Here is a 17,572-nt window from a genome sequence, read left to right as displayed (position 1 = left end):
GCAATAAGACTCAAACCTCACCAGGCAAGGAAAAAAACACGCCAAGCACAGCCAAAACTGTCCTGAGGCTACTTCTTAACTCAACAAATCGCAGAACAATCATGGATTTAGAGACGGAGGAAAACTGCCCAGTTTACTGCCACTTGCGTGGCTCTTAACTTCAATTCCGGGAAAAATTCCATGCGAGGTAAACACAGTCCTTTGCATCTTCCTACCCACTTCAAACATGGCCGCCAAGCTCCAGTCTCCTTTACGACCTGACCATGGCAACAGCTCCGACTTCATGCCCATTTCCAAAAGGGCCTCCTGCCGCAGGGCTGAGGTTCTGACTGCGCAGGCGCAAAGGCAAGTCCTCTTCCCGGCAAAATGGCGGTGGGGTTGATGTGTGGACGCCGGGAGCTTTCGCGCCTGCTAAGGCCCCAGCGTCAGGTAAGGGTGCCCCAGGGCTGAGCGTCCGGATGCGGCCGTGTCCCGGTGACACGAGCCAGGGGCACCTCGTGCTGGGGGCATGCGAGGCGCTGACCTCACCGGGACCTGCGTCCCGTGACCTCAGGTCGCGTGAGGACGCAGAGGGTTACTTCCTTCGACCTCCGCGGGCTCAGCGGCTCCGTATCGCTGTCTGTTCGCGGGAACACACTTCACCTCTGCCAAGGAGACCTCAGCCTCGGTTTCTGGGCCCCGGCGTGGGCCTGCAGTCACTGAGATCAAGGACTCACAGCATGCCTTCGGGCCACCCTCCTGCGCGCGGAGAGTCGCAATGTCCTCACCTGTGGTAGCGGGCTGCCTGCTTCTTGGAGCGGGTTGGGGAGCATAATGAGCGACTTATGCTGCCCATAAAATGACTTAATCAGCCCTTTCCCCTCTCAGTTCCACAGCGTCTCTGGACCCTCGCAGTGGCCCCGGAAACCACAGACCGCGGGGCTCTTGTTCTCAGTCGGCCGGTGCTGCGGGCGCCCGCGCTATGTCCTCCTCGCGTCCCCTAGCCCCCGCGGTTTTAGTATCTCTGCCATCTCGTTTGCAGAAGCCCAGGTAAAACGCGTTTCGTCCCCGCAACGTTAGAAATGGTGCTTCTTGGTTGATTTGTTTTTGTTTTATTTTGACAAGGAGGAAGTAAAATGTGGAGGGGAGTTCTTGACCACACTCCACACAGCTCCCCAAAATGGTAGCATCTCTGCTTGGACCACACTCCACACAGCTCCCCAAAATGCTAGCATCTCTGCTTGGGATATATTTTCATATCAGTTGGGGCAATGATTGAGAGTACAACAAAAGAGAATGTGACTTCAGGGACGTGTGTATTAGAAAAATTTTAACTTGCGTATCATATACATGATTTCATGGATATTGATATTACTGAGGATGAGACTAAGTAAATATTTTGGTCTTAAAAACTGAGTTGGGTCTACGCCCATGCCACCCTGAACATTCGGGATCTCGTCTGATCTCAGAAGCTAAACAGGGTTGGGCCTGATTAGTACTTGGATGGGAGACCACCTAAGAATACCGGGTGCTATAGGTGTGAAAAAAAAAAAAGTTGGTTTAAAGGGAAATTATGAGAATAATAGTTTCAGTGTGTGCAAAATTGTGCCAGTGATACTCAAATGACTGAAGTTTGGAAAACACTGATACAAGAAATAACTTCCCAACCTAAAAGGTAGTCATGCAATCTTACTCAGTAATTTATTTTTCTACTGAGGGGGCAAAATAAACTGTCATTTTTAAGCTTTGAGTTCTGTGGACACTGTAGGCTAACCTGAGAGTATAAAAAGAATGGAGTCAAATAAACAACGCAATACTGGTGGTCATAAGGGGACACTCAGTTTCTCTATGTACTGCCTACTGAATATTACACCTGACTTCCTTTTACACAGGTTCAGGCTCCTCCGGTCATTCCTGCAACTTCTTCACCTACTTCGATAACTGAGGTGGCTTCTGGAGAAACTGCAGATATAGTCCAAGCTGCTGCAGAACAGAGCTTCACTGAACTGGGGCTGGGGTCATATACCCCAGTGGGACTGATCCAGAACCTACTAGAATTTATGCATGTTAACATAGGCCTTCCTTGGTGGGGGGCCATTGCTGCATGTAAGTTGAAAACATCCTGGTCGAGGGTGTGGGATTAAGGCTAGAACATTAAAGAAAGCAGTTCTGTGAGTGGATCGAGGAAATAGTTGCAGAAGTTTAGGAGTCAAAAAAGCAAAGATTCAAGTGAGGGATAGAGGCTTATAATACTTAGATGCACTCTACCTATATTTCCAAAACAGAATTATAAAACCACTAGAATAACTGCAATTTAAGACATGTAGATATTTGCATGCGATATGGTACTGGTGTAAGGGGACCTGTTAACAGCAATGAAACTGCCCTTGTTTAGGAGAGTAGAAGTTCAGGTCAAATACTTAAGATTTGGAAAACACATTGCTCCTTTCGTAGGCTAAAACTGCTTCAAATTCTGTATCTTCCTTGCTCCAGTAATCATCCTTTGTCTCCCTCTTTATCACTACTCTGAACATAATAAACATGCTCAAGCATACCATGTGTTTCTTGGAAGAAAATCTTCCTTCATCTTTAGTTCACCTGTAATTACTATCTTTCTCTTTCCATTCATAGCTGTTATTTAAAAGAGTATCCCATCTCCAGTGGCTTGCTTCTTTCTTTCCCCTCTTAGATCCTCAGCAATCTGACTTTTGCTAGTACCATTTCATTCTAACTGCCAGTAACACATCATTGCAAAATCCGCTTTTCATACTTGACCTTTCTGTCATACACTTTAGACTTTGAAATATATCCTGTAGCTTTTGTGACTGTCTTCTCTAATTTTCTTCCTGTGTTTCTGACCATACCTTCCCATCTTCATTGCCCAACAGACTACTTACCCCTTCAGTGCTGGTATCCTGGGTTCCATCCTTAGCCCCCCTCTTTATACTGCACATCATCATCATGTTCCTAAAGCCTAAACCTACTATCTCCTCTCTATCCCACCCCCATCTCTTTTAGCCCAGACCCACTTGCTTGCCTGTAGAGACCATAAGATAAATATTTGTTGGAATGATCAAGAAATATGAAGTGTTAAGAAATAGGAAGAATATAAAGCAGTAGGCCACCAGATTACCTCCTACTCCAAATTTTCCTAAGACAACAGCTTTCAGACTTCATTCCTGAGAGCCCCAGAGTTCTATAAAAATACCTCTGAGCAAAGCAAAAGCCAGAGCTTAAAGAATCCTATGGCTAGACTACCCCATCACCTAGGACAGCTTGATTTAATGATATGTATATTGGGACTACAATTAAGGGGGCTGTCCATCGATAATAGAAAAGTTTCAGAAACTATTGATCTAGAAAATCGGCTCCTATCACCTTTTGTTCAAGGAAACAAACAGGATTCCTGGTCATTTGCTTAGAGAAGTTCATGCTAGATCTTTGTGGTGTCAAAGCAGAGGATTGATGAGGCTTGAAGGAACTAAGTCATGCCCCTGCCCTTTTGGGCCCCTTGGGCATGAGTCACAGTGTGGAAAAGACAGAGTAAGAGAGCCCCTTTCTGTGAGGACTTAAAAATCTTCAGCTTTCTAGCTGCAGAACTGCTTTAATTTTACTCCAATCCTAGTGTGTGTTTTCCAGGTACAGTTCTTGCTCGCTGCCTGGTGTTTCCTGTCATCGTGAAGGGCCAACGAGAGGCAGCCAAGATCCACAACCACTTGCCAGAGATCCAGAAGTTTTCCACTCGAATCAGAGAGGCCAAGTTGGCAGGAGACCATGCAGAGTGTGAGTCAGTTGCAGAATGAGCGTGGGAGAGGACTACATTTGTACTTTTCCTGACATTCTGCTGAAGGAAAGGAACAACTTAAATCAGGAGTTTCTACAGTTGAGCAGGTCCTAAAAATTTACCTTCTTGGGCCTAATGCTTCCAGTGACTGGCCAGGGTCAGCAAGAAATGTCATAGGCCAGGCAATGAGGATAGTCACCTGCACCAACCAGTTGTCTGCCCAGCCATTAACTTCCCCTCATTCACAGTTTACAGGGCCTCCTCGGAGATGACATTTTATCAGAAAAAGCATGACATTAAACTTCTTAGACCTCTCATTCTACCTCTGACTCAGGTGAGCAAAAACATTACTCTTATTTTAACCTAAACCAATCAGATTACACTGTTTCCCATGCCCTAGATCCCCAAACACCAGGTGATGGTTGGTGGTATCGTACATGGTTTTCAGTAATAGAATAATGAAAGTGTTCCCTCTGCTGAAGGGTGCTGACACTGCTTATTTTGTTACAGGCCCCAATCTTTATCTCCTTCTTCATTTCCTTGAGAGAAATGGCCAACCTTCCTGTGCCTAGCCTACAGACAGGTGGCCTCTGGTGGTTCCAGGATCTCACAGTATCTGACCCCACCTACGTATTACCACTGGTAGTCACTGCTACAATGTGGGGCGTCCTTGAGGTAAGCCCAGGTTGGCCAAGTGCCAAGCCTGCAAAATGAACTGGTGGTAGGAGCAAAGTTGTTCTGCAGAATAGTCATTCTTCACTCCCTGGAGAAATAGAGTTGATGGGTAAGAAATCTTACCCGTCACTAAAACTCACATGCATTTGCTACTCTTACATTTTTTTTTTTTTTTTTTTTTTTGCAGCTAGGTGCTGAGACTGGTGTACAAAGTTCTGACCTTCGGTGGATGAGAAATGTTATGAGATTGATGCCCCTGGCAGTCTTGCCCATAACTGTCCATTTCCCCACGGTAGGCGATGACTTAGAGGCTGGCTCCAAGTCTTTCCACCTAGCTTAGCTGCCTCCCAGCAAGCTGACTAGAGATGTAGCTTCTGAGGACCTTCTCTGTCTTCTCTTCCAGGCGGTGTTCATGTATTGGCTCTCCTCCAATGTGTTTTCCCTGGTCCAGGTGGGTTGCCTCCGGATTCCTGCTGCACGCACTGTACTTAAAATCCCCCAGCGTGTTGTTCATGACCCCAGCAAATTACCTCCACAGGAAGGCTTCTTAAAGAGCTTCAAAAAAGGTAACAGCCTGTTTTTTGAGGATCAGGACCAGGGGGAAGTGGTCTAAAAATGGATATGAAACCTCCATCTTACTCGTTTTTACATAGGCTGGAAGAATGCTGAAATCACCCATCAGCTACAGCAGCGTGAAAGCCGCATGCAGAATCACTTGGAGCTAGCAGCCAGGGGTAAATAACCCTTTGAGGCAGAATTCTCTCATTGTTTGTTCCTTTCCTTTGCTCACCAAGATTCTCTTCTTCCCCCTAGGTCCTTTACGACAGACCTTTACCCACAACCCTCTGCTACAGCATGGAAGAAATCCCCCTCCCAGCACTCCTAACAGCAGTAACAAGAAATCGAACTCAAAGCAGCCCTGGCGTGACACACTTGGCTGAATTCTGTTCCCTGCTCATACTGGCAGGAACTCTCTTCAAAGACAGCTTTAGAACAAGATTTGACACTGGGTCCTTGCCCCAGACCTAGAAACTGTGAGACATGGAGATGTTCGTTTAAAAAGTGGATTCCACTACGGACTCTCACACCTAAGCATAAAAAAGCATTGGGGAGCCAAGTGATCTTCCCATCCACAGAACTAGTAAATCTCTATGTTATATGCTGCTTCCTGATACTTATTAAATGGGTAGATGGATTGTGTGCTTCAGAAAACTGAAAAATAGATTCAATGGTGACTGCTCTTGCTGGCCCATCCTTTTAGGGAGTGTCTTAGTGTAGTGACCTGGCATTAAGTGACCCTACCCCATTAATGTGTTGTTCCAGCCACATTTGCATTGATAGAGATGTCTGATAAGTTGAGATTGTATCTAAATAGAGTACCCTAAGATTACCTATAAAATATTCCAGAAGTAGATATGCTCAAATTCTTAGTGGTAATTAAGAAAAATGGAAGTTGATGTAGTTTTTATCTAACAACCTAAAGTTTTGCTGTAGCAACTTAAGTGTTTTTCTGTGTAGACGTTAGTTACATCAGTCTTTAGCAACTGGCTTGAGAGGGAAGAAATGGTTGGATACTTTCAAACAATCCTTCCTGTCAGACTTACAAGAACTGTCTCAGATACTTATAAAATGAAGCTACTCAAAGCTTAGGAATATAACCCTTTTATTGTCCAGCACCTATTAGTTTCATGTCTCTTCAAAGGAGACAAGAAGTTTGGAGCATTACCCTTTTAAAGGAAAAGGTGTACACCCAGAGGTGAGTGAATATCTTAACACATGGGAATGTGCTTTTAGAAAAACCAAGCCCACACCTGATATGCTCCCACCACAGTCCGCTTTCTCATCCTTAAAAAAAAAAAAAAAAAAATCTGGAACAATATCTAGCAAAACAAATAAATTACTGTCCATCTCTCAAAAACCAAGTTCCAAGGTTGCGAAAGCTGCCTAGAGCAGGCTTCTGGATAGATGCCTCGAAAGAAGTGAGCTTTCCTTTTCAACTTCCTTGGCTCCAGCCAGAAGGAGACAAGAGGCCCCTGCTTTTCACATCTCAGGATTCCAGGGTTATTTAGACTTGGGATCTCGTTGCTTGGGCATCTCTCCATCTTCCAAATCCATCTCAGCAGCAACTGACATACATAGAACCTGGAGATACCATGTGGTGGATGCTACAAAGAGAAGTTTGAGTCAAAACTGGGAAGAGAGAAATGGGCTGAGTTCAAGTGGCACTGGATGGGGTTGAGCCTGAGGGGCGATTAAGTTAAACCTTGGGGTTAACAACAGGAAAGGGCTGTGGCAAAGGTGACTTGGGAGAGGATTTGTAGAAAAGGCAAAAAAAAAAAACTGTAAATTAGCCAAGCCAACCTGAGGATCCAAAGCTTACCCACAATCCTTCGGAGGCAATGAGGTCGTTTGTGTTCTGGCACTCTGATGATGAGGAAATAAAAGGGCAAGCCTGAGAGGGCAATGGCAATGCCGATGAGGGAGTTGATGGTGTCACTGTAAAGTGGAATAGCCACCAGGAAGACGGTGCAGAGGCAGAAGACAATGGGGAAGAAAAGGCTGAGCTAAGGGGACGGAAGAAACAGTGAAGTTAGCTCAGGACTGACAACGAAAATGACCCTACCTCCTTTGAAGATCAGAGCACTGAACCGCCTTTCCAACCCTTTCATCTCAACACAGTACCACCAGCACATCCTAAAAAAAGACTTCTGCATAAACTCGTGTAAGCATCTCCAGAGCCGATGGTGCACAGGTAGAATGGAGGTGAGTTACCTTGAGGGAACGAGGCCGATCAGGCTCCTTCCAGCGCAGATAAAGCTGACCCACAATCGAGAGCCCCACAAAAAACCAGTAGCTGAAGCTGTAGTAGTTAATGAGCTGGAAGATGTCCTCTACACACAAGTAGATCAGTGCCATGACACCCTGTAAGCACAAGCTCAATCAAGTCAGCTCGTCTCATGGCCTTTGTTACTCAAGTCACTTTTCACTCTACCTCTCACAAACCCATCCCCTTGTCAAGACCTCAGAGTGTCCCCATTTATCCTTTTCTGTTCTCATCCTCTTTAGCACCCGTTTAAATACCTCATTCCTTCTGTATTAAGTCAGCAGTCTCTCAGCCAATCCTTCAAGCCTTTGCCAAGTTAACACCCTATAAAGCACAGCTCAAAACAATTCCTCAAAAATCTTTTCCCTAAGAGCCTCCCCATAATTCCAACCTACATTGCCAGCTTATCTCCTACCCAGTTCCACAGTTTTACCTCAGAATTTTCTGATGCTGTTTCTTTTAAAGTCCATCTCTACTATTTGTACCCCTAACTTTAAAAACCTACTTCCAATGCTTTTAGTTAAGTCTTTCCTCATTTACCCTCTGCCCCCCAAAAAGTGATAATTTCTTTCCCTAAACACTACATTAGTCGCTATCATGGCAGTCTTTACAATGTATCCCATGTGTTTTATGCCTTATCCTAGGCCAAAGAGGTTACCATTCCTTAGAGAAGAATAGATTCTCTTGAGAACCGCTGTAGCAGTAGTGCCTTGCCCACAATGGATATTCCATCAATAGTTTTCCTATTAGAATTTCTTTTAGAGCTTTTGGGAAGCTTAGAACCATTGCATCTGCTCTTACTAAAGTTCCCCCCACAATCCGGCTTTCAGCCTCATCCTTAGGATCACTTACATTGAAGAGCAAAGCAGGCACTGGTGTGAACCGCTCAACATGAATCATGCAGATGGCATCGGGGAGATGGCCTTCTCTTGAGCCCACAAAGAAAAGCCTATTTTGGGTAAGATAAGAGACTGAAAAACTTGTGGGACACTGGGTGTGGCCTGGTTCACGTGCTACACGGCCCTCCTTGCCCTCTCCTCCAAAAGAGTCTGATTAATACAGGATGGAGTTCAGTATTGAGATTAGGAAGAACTAGTGGAAACAAGAGCAAAGAGATTGTGAGTATCATTGGAGAGCATAGTAAATTCTGGGTCCTATAAGTCCTGCTTCTCCCTGCCATAGTTCTTCACAATACCCTCCAGTAAAAGATGCCATTCATACCTAGAAGCAGCCACAATGGAGGCATTGAGGCCACCAAAGCAGGATAATGCAACAGCCAGTGGAATTGTCCAGTTGAATATTCCAAAAATCTGGTCTGCAAAAGTCTACAGAAAAGAGTCATTAGGGAGGGACAGGCAATGCCCCCACAGTCCCACTACTAGGAACCCAACCCTTATTCCACAGCAGGGGTAACAGGAACTTATAAGCCCAGTAAACCAGAATCCTTTCAAGGACTACCCCTTTTCTAGGACTAAAGAGCTGCAATATACCCAGAAGCCCACAAACACCCTAAACCTTCTGCTAATGAAAATCCTTTACCACAGCAACAGCATCACTGGTCAGGATCTCCCTCATGTCTAGCACGGTGTAATAGGCCACATTGGTCAAGATGTAGATGATGGTGACGATGGGCATGGAAATGCCAATGGAGAGGGGCAGGTTCCTACAGCCAAGTAGAATAATGGATACATTAGTCCCACAGTCACATCCCCATCTCTCCTTTAATCCTTAGGTTCTGTCACACTTGTGGCATTTCCCCCAGTGCCTTTGCTACCTAGGAAAGTAGCTTAAGCTTTGGACTCTTAGGAACTAAAGATCATCAAGGGAAAGACATACCACATTTGGAGAAAGGGCTATGCAAGGAAGAAAAAAAAAGGATTAGCAAATAACTATGTCACAGCATCATAATGGCACAGGAAGATGCTTTTCACATCCAAGGATTCTTTCTCTAAAATTGTAAACATTGAAAAAATTAAAGTGTAAACACTGGAAAATTTGTCTTAATGTTGAGAAATAGAAGAAATTATGGATGCAAAATGTGAAATCTAAATCTCCAGAGAATAAGATAGTCCCTTAGTAAGAACAGTTGTGTGTATCTGAGCAACCAACCTGGGAAATATGAGCACCCCACTGCTTACTTAGTTTTAAAACTTTGGGTACCATCCTAATCGGTGGCCAAGAGAAAGATGCAAAGACCTCTTAAGGTCCCTCTAGCCCAATAAAGCCACGATCTTTATAAATCTTCTTCACAGCAAGACTGCGGGGTAGAAAAAAGGAGAGGGGCAAATATTCCCTAGTCATTCAGCTTCTATCCGGTAGGTGGAAGCATCACCCAGGCCTTGGTCCTGCTTCTATCACCTGCTCCCAGAGTTGTTAACACTGGATATATGCCAAGAGCATTCCTTTGTTTCTCAAAGCCAAAAGGAGTTTATTTAATTTATTTGGCTGAAATTTATAAAAACTTCACTCCCTGGCAAATATTAGTTCCCAGAATCACTAAATTTTAGAGCCAAGAAAGGCTCTAGAGATCATACAATTTAACCCCCTCTCACAAATAAGGGAACAGACAGATATGTTGGAGGCTCCCTCCAGGTCATCCAACAAATCGGTGGAAAGACAGGTTCCAGACCCTCTGACTCCCTGTCCAGTGCTCTTCACTCTGCACGAACACAGGGTGATGCAGAGTAACAGTGGTATATGACTGAAACAGGACCACTGTGTCAGTGTGAATTTGAGAAAAAAGATAAAAAGGGAAACAAAGTATTCAAGGAGTCTATGACCTTAAGTTCTCTATGTGGGGATAAGGGTGAGTGAAAGGCCTATCAAGAAAAATCTTTTAAAAAGCATACAAAAGCGCATGATGTGACCTGCCTTAATCAAAGCAGGAATAAATAAAAAATGTGGAAAGGCCTTTTAAAAAAAAAATGTTTTAACATAAGTTTACATCTCAGCTATGTTACTGTGATCACAAACAAGTTACCTTTCTGGGCCTCAAGCGTCCTATCTATTAAAATGGGGCTGATAAAAAATCTGTCTCAGCAGCTGTGGAATGCTGAGCACAGCAGAAGCTCAGTAAATGATGGCTGTCACTATCACCATGGAAAGTTGACGGTGAGGCACCTACCTCTCAGGATTCTCGATCTCTTCGGTAACATAGTTGAGGGTATCCCAGCCCGAGTAGGAGAACAGAGCTGAGTACAGTGCCAGGGCAATGTCACCCATTGCAAATGATGAACCCTCAAAGGAATTCTCAAAGTGATTCGTAGCTCCTGGAACCCAGAGAATATGGAAAGGCAGAGGGATTAGTGACCTAGCCCCCGACCTCAAGACAATCCAGTGAAGGAGTGAAAGAATATGACAATAACAGTAGGTAAATGGCTTTCGGGTTAAGACACCTGAAAGAAAAATAATACTGACTAGTGACTGACCACCATCCAGAGAGCCTTTAATTCCCAAGCAATTTTGGCAGCAAGGGTCCTAGTGAAGGGATCAAGAACAGAAGAGCAACATCTACAGTGCTGGGCCAAATGCAGGGGATGTTGACAGGAAGGACTCAGGGTGACTTTCTAGGAGTAGAAGGGCTGGAGAACAGGAGTAATGCAGTTCTGTCCTGCCCTGCAAGCTGCCGGATTCCACCCCTTTTCCAACACCAGTGAGAGCAGATATGGGGTGAGGGAAGGGCAGGGTTCAATATGCCCAGATCAACAGAGTAGTTGTAGGGTAGGTGTTCAGACCTTGAACCTGGAGAGAAGTGGGTATGAGAAGTTCATTTCTGCCCTTACCCACTCCAAGAAGAGAACAATCATGGCCACAGCACTGGGCTTGACTATCTGTAAAAGCCACCTCCCAGGGGATGGCTGTCAGCCCTTTTGCCCTGATCAGCCTCCTCTGGGAATCTGGGAAGCAGCATGCATAGAAGTTAAAGGAAGGCTTTGGGGTCAGCCTTCCTGAGTACAGATTTCAGCTTCACTACTTACTAGCTAGGGACTTGAGCAAGGTACTTAATTCTGCAGCCTCAGTTTCCTCATCTATAAAATGGAAATAATAGCACCTACCAAATGACATACTGCACTTAGAGGAGTGTGGCTCACAGAAAAGACTTAACAAATGTTAGCTGCTATTATTATTTCTTACCCTGGCCAAGTCTAACAATGCCTGCGATGATGACGGCGATCAGAGCCAATACTTTAGCATAGGTGAAAATATCTTGTACCATTGTTCCCCACTTGACATAGGCACAGTTAATGAAGGTTAAGAGACCTGAAAGAAAAATAATACTGATTGGTGACTGACTCTACCATCCAGAGGGCCTTAGGCTCCCAAGCAATTTTTCTAGTACCGGTCACTAAAATAGACATTTGTCTAAACACAGAAACGTTGGACTCAGACCTGCTCCACATTGGAAACCTCTGCCTCGAAGGTCCTCACCATTATCATGCAAAAGCACTTGCTGAACATCTGTGTACACAGCACCACATAGAAACAAACACACATGCAAACACCCTCAGCACAATGGTGACACAAATGGGAGACATAAAATGAAGTGACTGTGGATTTGCTTACACACAAAAGTGCTCGCAGCAGTGGGAGGCAACTGGTAGCTATAGGAGAATAGTGATGTGTTCCAGCTGTTGGCTCTGAACTGAAAAGTCACGGTTTCTCTCTCCTCTCCATCCCTCTAGCCCCTGATATGGACTCTAGGACCCAGCACTCTGATGCCGTGACATTACTGTTAGTCTTCACGCGTCCTGTTTTGACTTACCCAATGTCTGGGCCAACAGGTCAGGACATGTAGCCAAAGATTAGAATGGAGGCCAGACTTCCTGTAACTGCCTGCCAGGCCAGCTACTTGTTTTTATGCTTAGAAAGATTCTTGGAACCAAGGTTCCTATAGAATGGGGAGAGGGCATTTATTCTGACTGGACAATGCAAAAAGAAGAGATACAAACATTCCTCAAGTTCTTCTACACTGAGGCAGAGGCAATCCCTTTACGGGGATGAGCTTCAGTGATCACCCTTTGAGCCAACAACACTCTTAACCTATGGCTTCCACAAGGCCTGAAATTCTTCCTAAAGTGTTATGTAGATATGTCCAAAGCATATGCACTCTCCTAAGAAAAGGGTCCATCGCTTTTCTCAGAATCTCAGAGAAATCCATTACCCCACAAAAAGTTACAGTCCACTTCAGAAGCAGAAATTCAAGTTGGGAAGCCCACACATGCTGCAAGTTGACCAATAGCCCCAGGATGTGGCAAGGAAGAAAGTCAAAAGAAACAATTCTGAAACTCAGAAGAATGTTCCTCTGAACAATCCCCCACCAACCTTTAAACAGGCAGGCAGGCAGGCACATTCACCACAATTTTCCCACTGTGGCAGACTGAATTGCTTCACTGCTCCCTCCTTCTCAGCTCAGCAACTGGAGCACAAGAAGGATGGCTTTACAGCCCTTCTCCAAAGAGTTCCAAGGGCAAGGTCAGTCTGCCTTATCAGTGGAGAAAGTGAGGCCCAGCGCTGGGCTTACCGCTTCAGGCCACCAACACAGGAAGTACTCCCTGTCTCAGTTCTTGCAGTAGCGTGTCCCTCAGTGTCCCTAGTCCTCCTGTTTTGTTGTGCCCTGGCCTCACCACACTCTGACCAAAGGCTACTTCATCCCGAGAAGCGAGAAAGACCAGCCTCTCAGAATAGCTGTCCTTGCTTCTGTCTCTACCTCTTTAACCCTTATGCCCCTCCTATTCTGCTCACTGACCAAATTCTCTACTGCTCTTTCCAGAAAAGGGATATTCCTGACCCATACGAACACTTCCTTTTCTGCCCAATAAACAAGACAATAAACAACCAAACCTTATCACAGGGCTGGCCAGAAATGCACCCATAACTTCAGGCCACCCCTGTGCTAAGTTAATAATTAAAGATACAAGTATACAGTCTGCACAAGTATCCTACACAATGATCAAAGTGCCTGTTTCTTACCCCTCACAAATCTCTCAAATCTGTCGATCCTCCTTGCCCAGTCACCCATCCTTTACTCCCCACTGGACTTCTGCCTTCAGACATTTGGTAGCCCTTATGTCCCTTCTCTCCCTCCTGTAACCCTTACCCCTGGAGCTCTGCTGCGGGCTTACAAATAAAAGTGGAGCCAGGTTTCCACTCAGAAACACAGGGACAATTGATGCTGCCTTAGTCACAAAGGAATGGGATCCCGTAATTTCAAAATTCATGGTTAGCCCTTAAAGCGCAACACCAAACAGGAATAGGCTAAACAGACTAGTTCTGGTTCAGAGTCAGTCTGCAGCTGCGTGCCACAAGGTTCTGTTCTCAGCTCTGTCCAGGGATGTAGGCACAGAAAAGTCAGCTCATCATCCTTTATTACAACAAATTCTGAAAAGAAAACACATGGATTTGTTTACATTTTAATCCCTATTGCGGGTGGTGGGGGGAGGTAGATGGGGTAAAAGGAATCAAATATGTGGTAATAGAAATCTAACCATGGGAGGTGAACATGCAATGTAACATATATATATCTTACTGTTAAATGGTACACCTGAAACTTACTGGATTTCGTTAACCAACGTCACCATAAAAAATAAATAAATAAATAAAATAAAAAATAATCCCTATTGCTTCTGTACTCTATTCCCATATCCATCCATTTGTATATCTCCTTTTACCCACCAGTTCCCCCCGACCCCTACTCCTGAACCTTATTTCTCAGCCACTGTCCCACCATCTTGCCCTGATCTACCCTCTGTATTGAGTATAGGAAGCTCAGTTTGAATGAAGAGGAGAATCCTACAGAAAGAAATCAGGAAGCAAAGGAACTGCCTGAAGAGAGCTGGCCCTCACCTTCCTCAAAAACCAGCTTCCTCCTGGTCATGGAATAGGAAATGGGTATGGCAGGCAGCAGTGCTGACTGGGCTCTTTGTCCCCACCCCCCAGAGGATACAGCTGACCAGAGGTCCCAGAGCCCAGCCAAATACAATGTTCTTGAAGCAGAGCCCAACTTCCTGCTTCGGAGGCAGGGAAAGGGAGGACCACGGAGTTATAATATAGAGGCAAATGCAAGTTAACCTCAAGGACAGAGATGGCGTACCCTTCTACCTCTAGGTGCATTTCTGCCTCCACCCAACACACTGCAACAAGTCCACAGGAAGATGGCCTGAAATCACTGAAATACCTTGGACCCTTGACTCAGGTGCATCTCCATTCCTGCTTTTACTCTTGCTCTGGAGAAAGGAGAAGCAAAAATATCACTATAATTGTCTAAATAGATGCTCCTGGATGGATGATCAAACCCAGCCTACATGGGCTTCCCTGGAGGAGGAGGCTAAGGCCCAGCATCAACTCTGGAATTAAAAACCAGGAAAGCACCACCTAGGTTGATCCAGAACAGAATAAAGCTTGCAGGCCCACTCAGGATCAGATGCCCAGATTTATTTAGATGCCCAAATTAACCCATTTGCTATTTAGGAAAAAAAAAAAAAAAGTGTAGCTTGCTGCCAGCGTTAATTTAGTTTTACATAAACAAGCTCTTTGAGGCTGAAGCAAATCTGACTCGTTTTCAATGTGAAAATAAAATATAAAAACTGTTCTTGGAGTTATTTCTAAACAGAACTTGTCTCTAATCCTAATGTAACAGAAATGTATATGACAATCAGTAGTTAATAATTTTTTGTGCACGGTAAATTTCAAAGCACGGAACACCACAAAGTGGAACATCACATTCCACACACGATGTTGCAGCAAACTTTGGGAATTAGGTTAGGACTGTAATCCGCACGTGTTCTCGGGGCAAACGGGAAAGGGGTTAAGTGAACAAGCCAAATACAAAAGAGTACATACCCTTTATATCTATTTACAAAAAGAAAAAAGAAAAAAAACAGGCAAAACTAATCTATGCTACTAGAAGTCAGAGCAGTGATTTCCCTTCATGTGTGCTTGGGAGGTGGGGCGGGGTGTTATCACTGGGTGGAACGCAGGAGAGGTCCAGGGGGCTGGTTTCCTCATGTAGCTGCTGGTTACACATGTGTATTCAATTTGAGAAAATTCATCAAGCTGTAGACCGATGTGCACTGTTCCTTTGATATATTACACTTGAATAAAAAAATAAAATTGAAAAAAGATAAGGTTAACTTAGAATAGCTTATTTTCAGAGAATCCACAGAGGTTATTAGAGATTCTCCTTTCTTCTCGGACCTTGCTAACCAGCTTTAACTGATGAGCCTAGAATTTGGGCAAGAATCAACTTCAAATTATCAATGCAGAATGCTCAAAATCTATCTCTTTTTACTTCTTGGAAAGAAAATTATCACAGGTGATCTCCTGGGGTGGGCAGAACAATGCCTCTGGAAGGCAGTAAAATCAGTGTCAGAGTAATGTGATATAAGAAAGACTTGACTCTCTACTCCTGGCTTTGAAGATGAACGGGGATGACCATGAGCTAAGAAATGGGCAGCCTCTAGAAGCTACAAAAGGCAAGAAAATGGATTCTCCCCCAGAGCCTCCAGAAAGGAACACAGCACTGCTGACACCTTGATTTTGGCCCAGTGAGACCCATTTCAGACTTCCGACCTACAAAACAGTGAGATAATAAATTTGTGTTGTTTAAGCCACTAAATTGGCATTCATTTGTTACAATAGCAATAGGAAACTTAATACATCACTCGACGGCTTCTTTTTCACACCCTTCCTGTTCTCTAAGATCTTGGAGATGCCTGGTGGTGTTCTGTCATCTCAACTAATTATAAATTCTTTCCATTTGTCTGCAAGTGGACAGTTAAGAACATTAAAACACTTAAAGCAATGATATGCATTATTACTATCTCTTTAACTCTCTTGGTCTTGCTTTTTTCTGTCGGCCTAAATCTGTTGTCCTGTTGGTTTTTTTTATTGAACCCTTTCTAGGTTAGCAATCCTCTGCTAGGTAAAATTAGAAGAAACATAGGACTGTAGTCTTCTTCTTTCTTGCCACCATCTATTATCATGGAACTACCTGCCATGCCCTTGCTGTGCTCTCTCTGAATATTCCTCTCAGAGCCTTTTATTGTCCTCAGTCACTTCTTCAGATCTTTCTTTATGCTGGGCATTAATCTTCAGGACGATCTTCTTGTAGTTCTGGGTCACCCCTGCATTTAGTCTTGGTTACATCACTTCTCACCATCTCTTATGTATCTTATTTCTAAAAATCTAAGCTCCTCAAAAAGCAATGTGTTCAATCACATTAGTTTCTTCAGATGGCTCTCCTTTTCTTCCTAAATAAGATAATTTTCAACTACGGTATCGGAATTTCATTTTGAAGAAGCTAATGGGTTTTTTTTTTGTTTGTTTTTTATTTTTTGTTTTTTGTTTTTTAATGCCTGGTTACAAGATAATGCTTTGCCCTAAAATTTAGAATGTATTTCAGAGAAAGCCCAGCATTTCTTTTTCTAGGAAGTACAAACTCTGAGCAAGCACAGTCATTGCCATACTTCCACATTCCCCCTAGTTATGTAAAATAATAGTAATAATTAATAAGTTCTTATCCTTTTGATATTCATATTGAAGCCTTTACAGGTAAATGATATGATGTCTTGGATTTGCTTTAAGTAATCTCGTGGGGGGGGGTAGTTGGAGAATAGATTAAACAATATTGATAATCATTCATGAACCCTGGAGTTCATCATATATTCACTCTACTTTTGGATATGTTTGAAATTTTCTATAATAAACCGGGTTTGGTTTGGTTTTGTTTTTTAATTTATAGAGGTATTCCTAAGAGAATGAAACTTTAGCAAAAGAAGCTCAGGTTGTTGAGGCTTCCATCACCACCATATTTTTCCTTTTGTACAAACTTTATAACTTTTATTAGGAAAGCAGTCTTCCTCTGATCTGATGGTGTGCAGTTTATGCCCACAATTACATCATTCCTATTTCTTTTTGCTTTAATCCTCATTCTCTTAACCATGCTTATTTTCTTAGGATGGGGATGTACACACTTCCACGCACTATTACTATGGGAGACCTTTAGGAAAATTCCCTAAATGGATCCTGAGAGGCTCTGACATCACCATGTAATAATTCTTCTTCCCAAGGTAAGCAGATGAGGTTAACAGAGGCTGCTGTCCTTGTGCCCTAAGAGATGGGCCACATATCTGTAACTTCCGTTTAGCTATAAGAAAAAACCCACCTGCAGGCAGAGCTGGAAGCAATAGTAGGAGGTACTGTTCATTGGGGAAGTAAAATTCTTTGACAGGGCTCTGTATCTTGAGGTACTGACATTTCCCTCTCACTGCAGTCAAAGGAATCAGAACATGACCACCTTGCCCAGAGGATGC

The 17,572-nt window shown here is 43.9% G+C and overlaps 2 protein-coding genes and 1 pseudogene across 11 annotated transcripts in view; 2 read left to right on the top strand and 1 right to left on the bottom strand.

Moving 5' to 3' along the window:
* The first annotated feature begins 300 nt into the window (after window positions 1-300).
* OXA1L (OXA1L mitochondrial inner membrane protein) lies at window positions 301-5,650 on the top strand. The gene is made up of 10 exons (XM_016120521.2): window positions 301-429; window positions 868-1,029; window positions 1,872-2,085; window positions 3,619-3,762; window positions 4,012-4,097; window positions 4,274-4,438; window positions 4,626-4,730; window positions 4,842-5,004; window positions 5,092-5,172; window positions 5,252-5,650. The coding sequence occupies exons 1-10, from the start codon at window positions 367-369 to the stop codon at window positions 5,377-5,379; spliced, it is 1,311 nt and encodes a 436-aa protein (XP_015976007.2). The 5' UTR covers window positions 301-366; the 3' UTR covers window positions 5,380-5,650.
* Window positions 1,401-1,519, top strand: LOC118601446 (annotated as a pseudogene).
* Window positions 5,651-6,084: 434 nt separating the features above from the next.
* The window catches only part of SLC7A7 (solute carrier family 7 member 7), a 38,777-nt gene continuing 27,289 nt past the window's right edge, over window positions 6,085-17,572 (bottom strand). For all 10 annotated transcript variants that reach the window (XM_036238588.1, XM_036238589.1, XM_016120511.2 and 7 more), the window contains 8 exons: window positions 11,397-11,522; window positions 10,387-10,531; window positions 8,802-8,925; window positions 8,484-8,587; window positions 8,115-8,211; window positions 7,211-7,360; window positions 6,819-7,002; window positions 6,085-6,603 (listed from right to left, as the gene is read on the bottom strand). In XM_036238588.1, the coding sequence (XP_036094481.1) occupies window positions 6,500-6,603; window positions 6,819-7,002; window positions 7,211-7,360; window positions 8,115-8,211; window positions 8,484-8,587; window positions 8,802-8,925; window positions 10,387-10,531; window positions 11,397-11,522 (1,034 nt within the window). In that variant the 3' untranslated portion in view covers window positions 6,085-6,499. The remainder of the gene's footprint in view (window positions 6,604-6,818; window positions 7,003-7,210; window positions 7,361-8,114; window positions 8,212-8,483; window positions 8,588-8,801; window positions 8,926-10,386; window positions 10,532-11,396; window positions 11,523-17,572) is intronic.

The sequence above is a fragment of the Rousettus aegyptiacus genome, unplaced genomic scaffold, assembly GCF_014176215.1.
Source record: "Rousettus aegyptiacus isolate mRouAeg1 unplaced genomic scaffold, mRouAeg1.p scaffold_m13_p_3, whole genome shotgun sequence".
NCBI classification, from domain to species: domain Eukaryota; kingdom Metazoa; phylum Chordata; class Mammalia; order Chiroptera; family Pteropodidae; genus Rousettus; species Rousettus aegyptiacus.
This window is presented reverse-complemented; position numbering and strand designations above follow the sequence as displayed.

Coding starts and splice junctions, on each gene's coding strand:
- OXA1L (XM_016120521.2), top strand. CDS start 367: ATGGCGGTGGGGTTGATGTGTGGACGCCGGGAGCTTTCGCGCCTGCTA. Junction 1,030..1,871: donor TCTCGTTTGCAGAAGCCCAG/GTAAAACGCGTT, acceptor CCTTTTACACAG/GTTCAGGCTCCTCCGGTCAT. Junction 5,173..5,251: donor CTTGGAGCTAGCAGCCAGGG/GTAAATAACCCT, acceptor TCTTCCCCCTAG/GTCCTTTACGACAGACCTTT.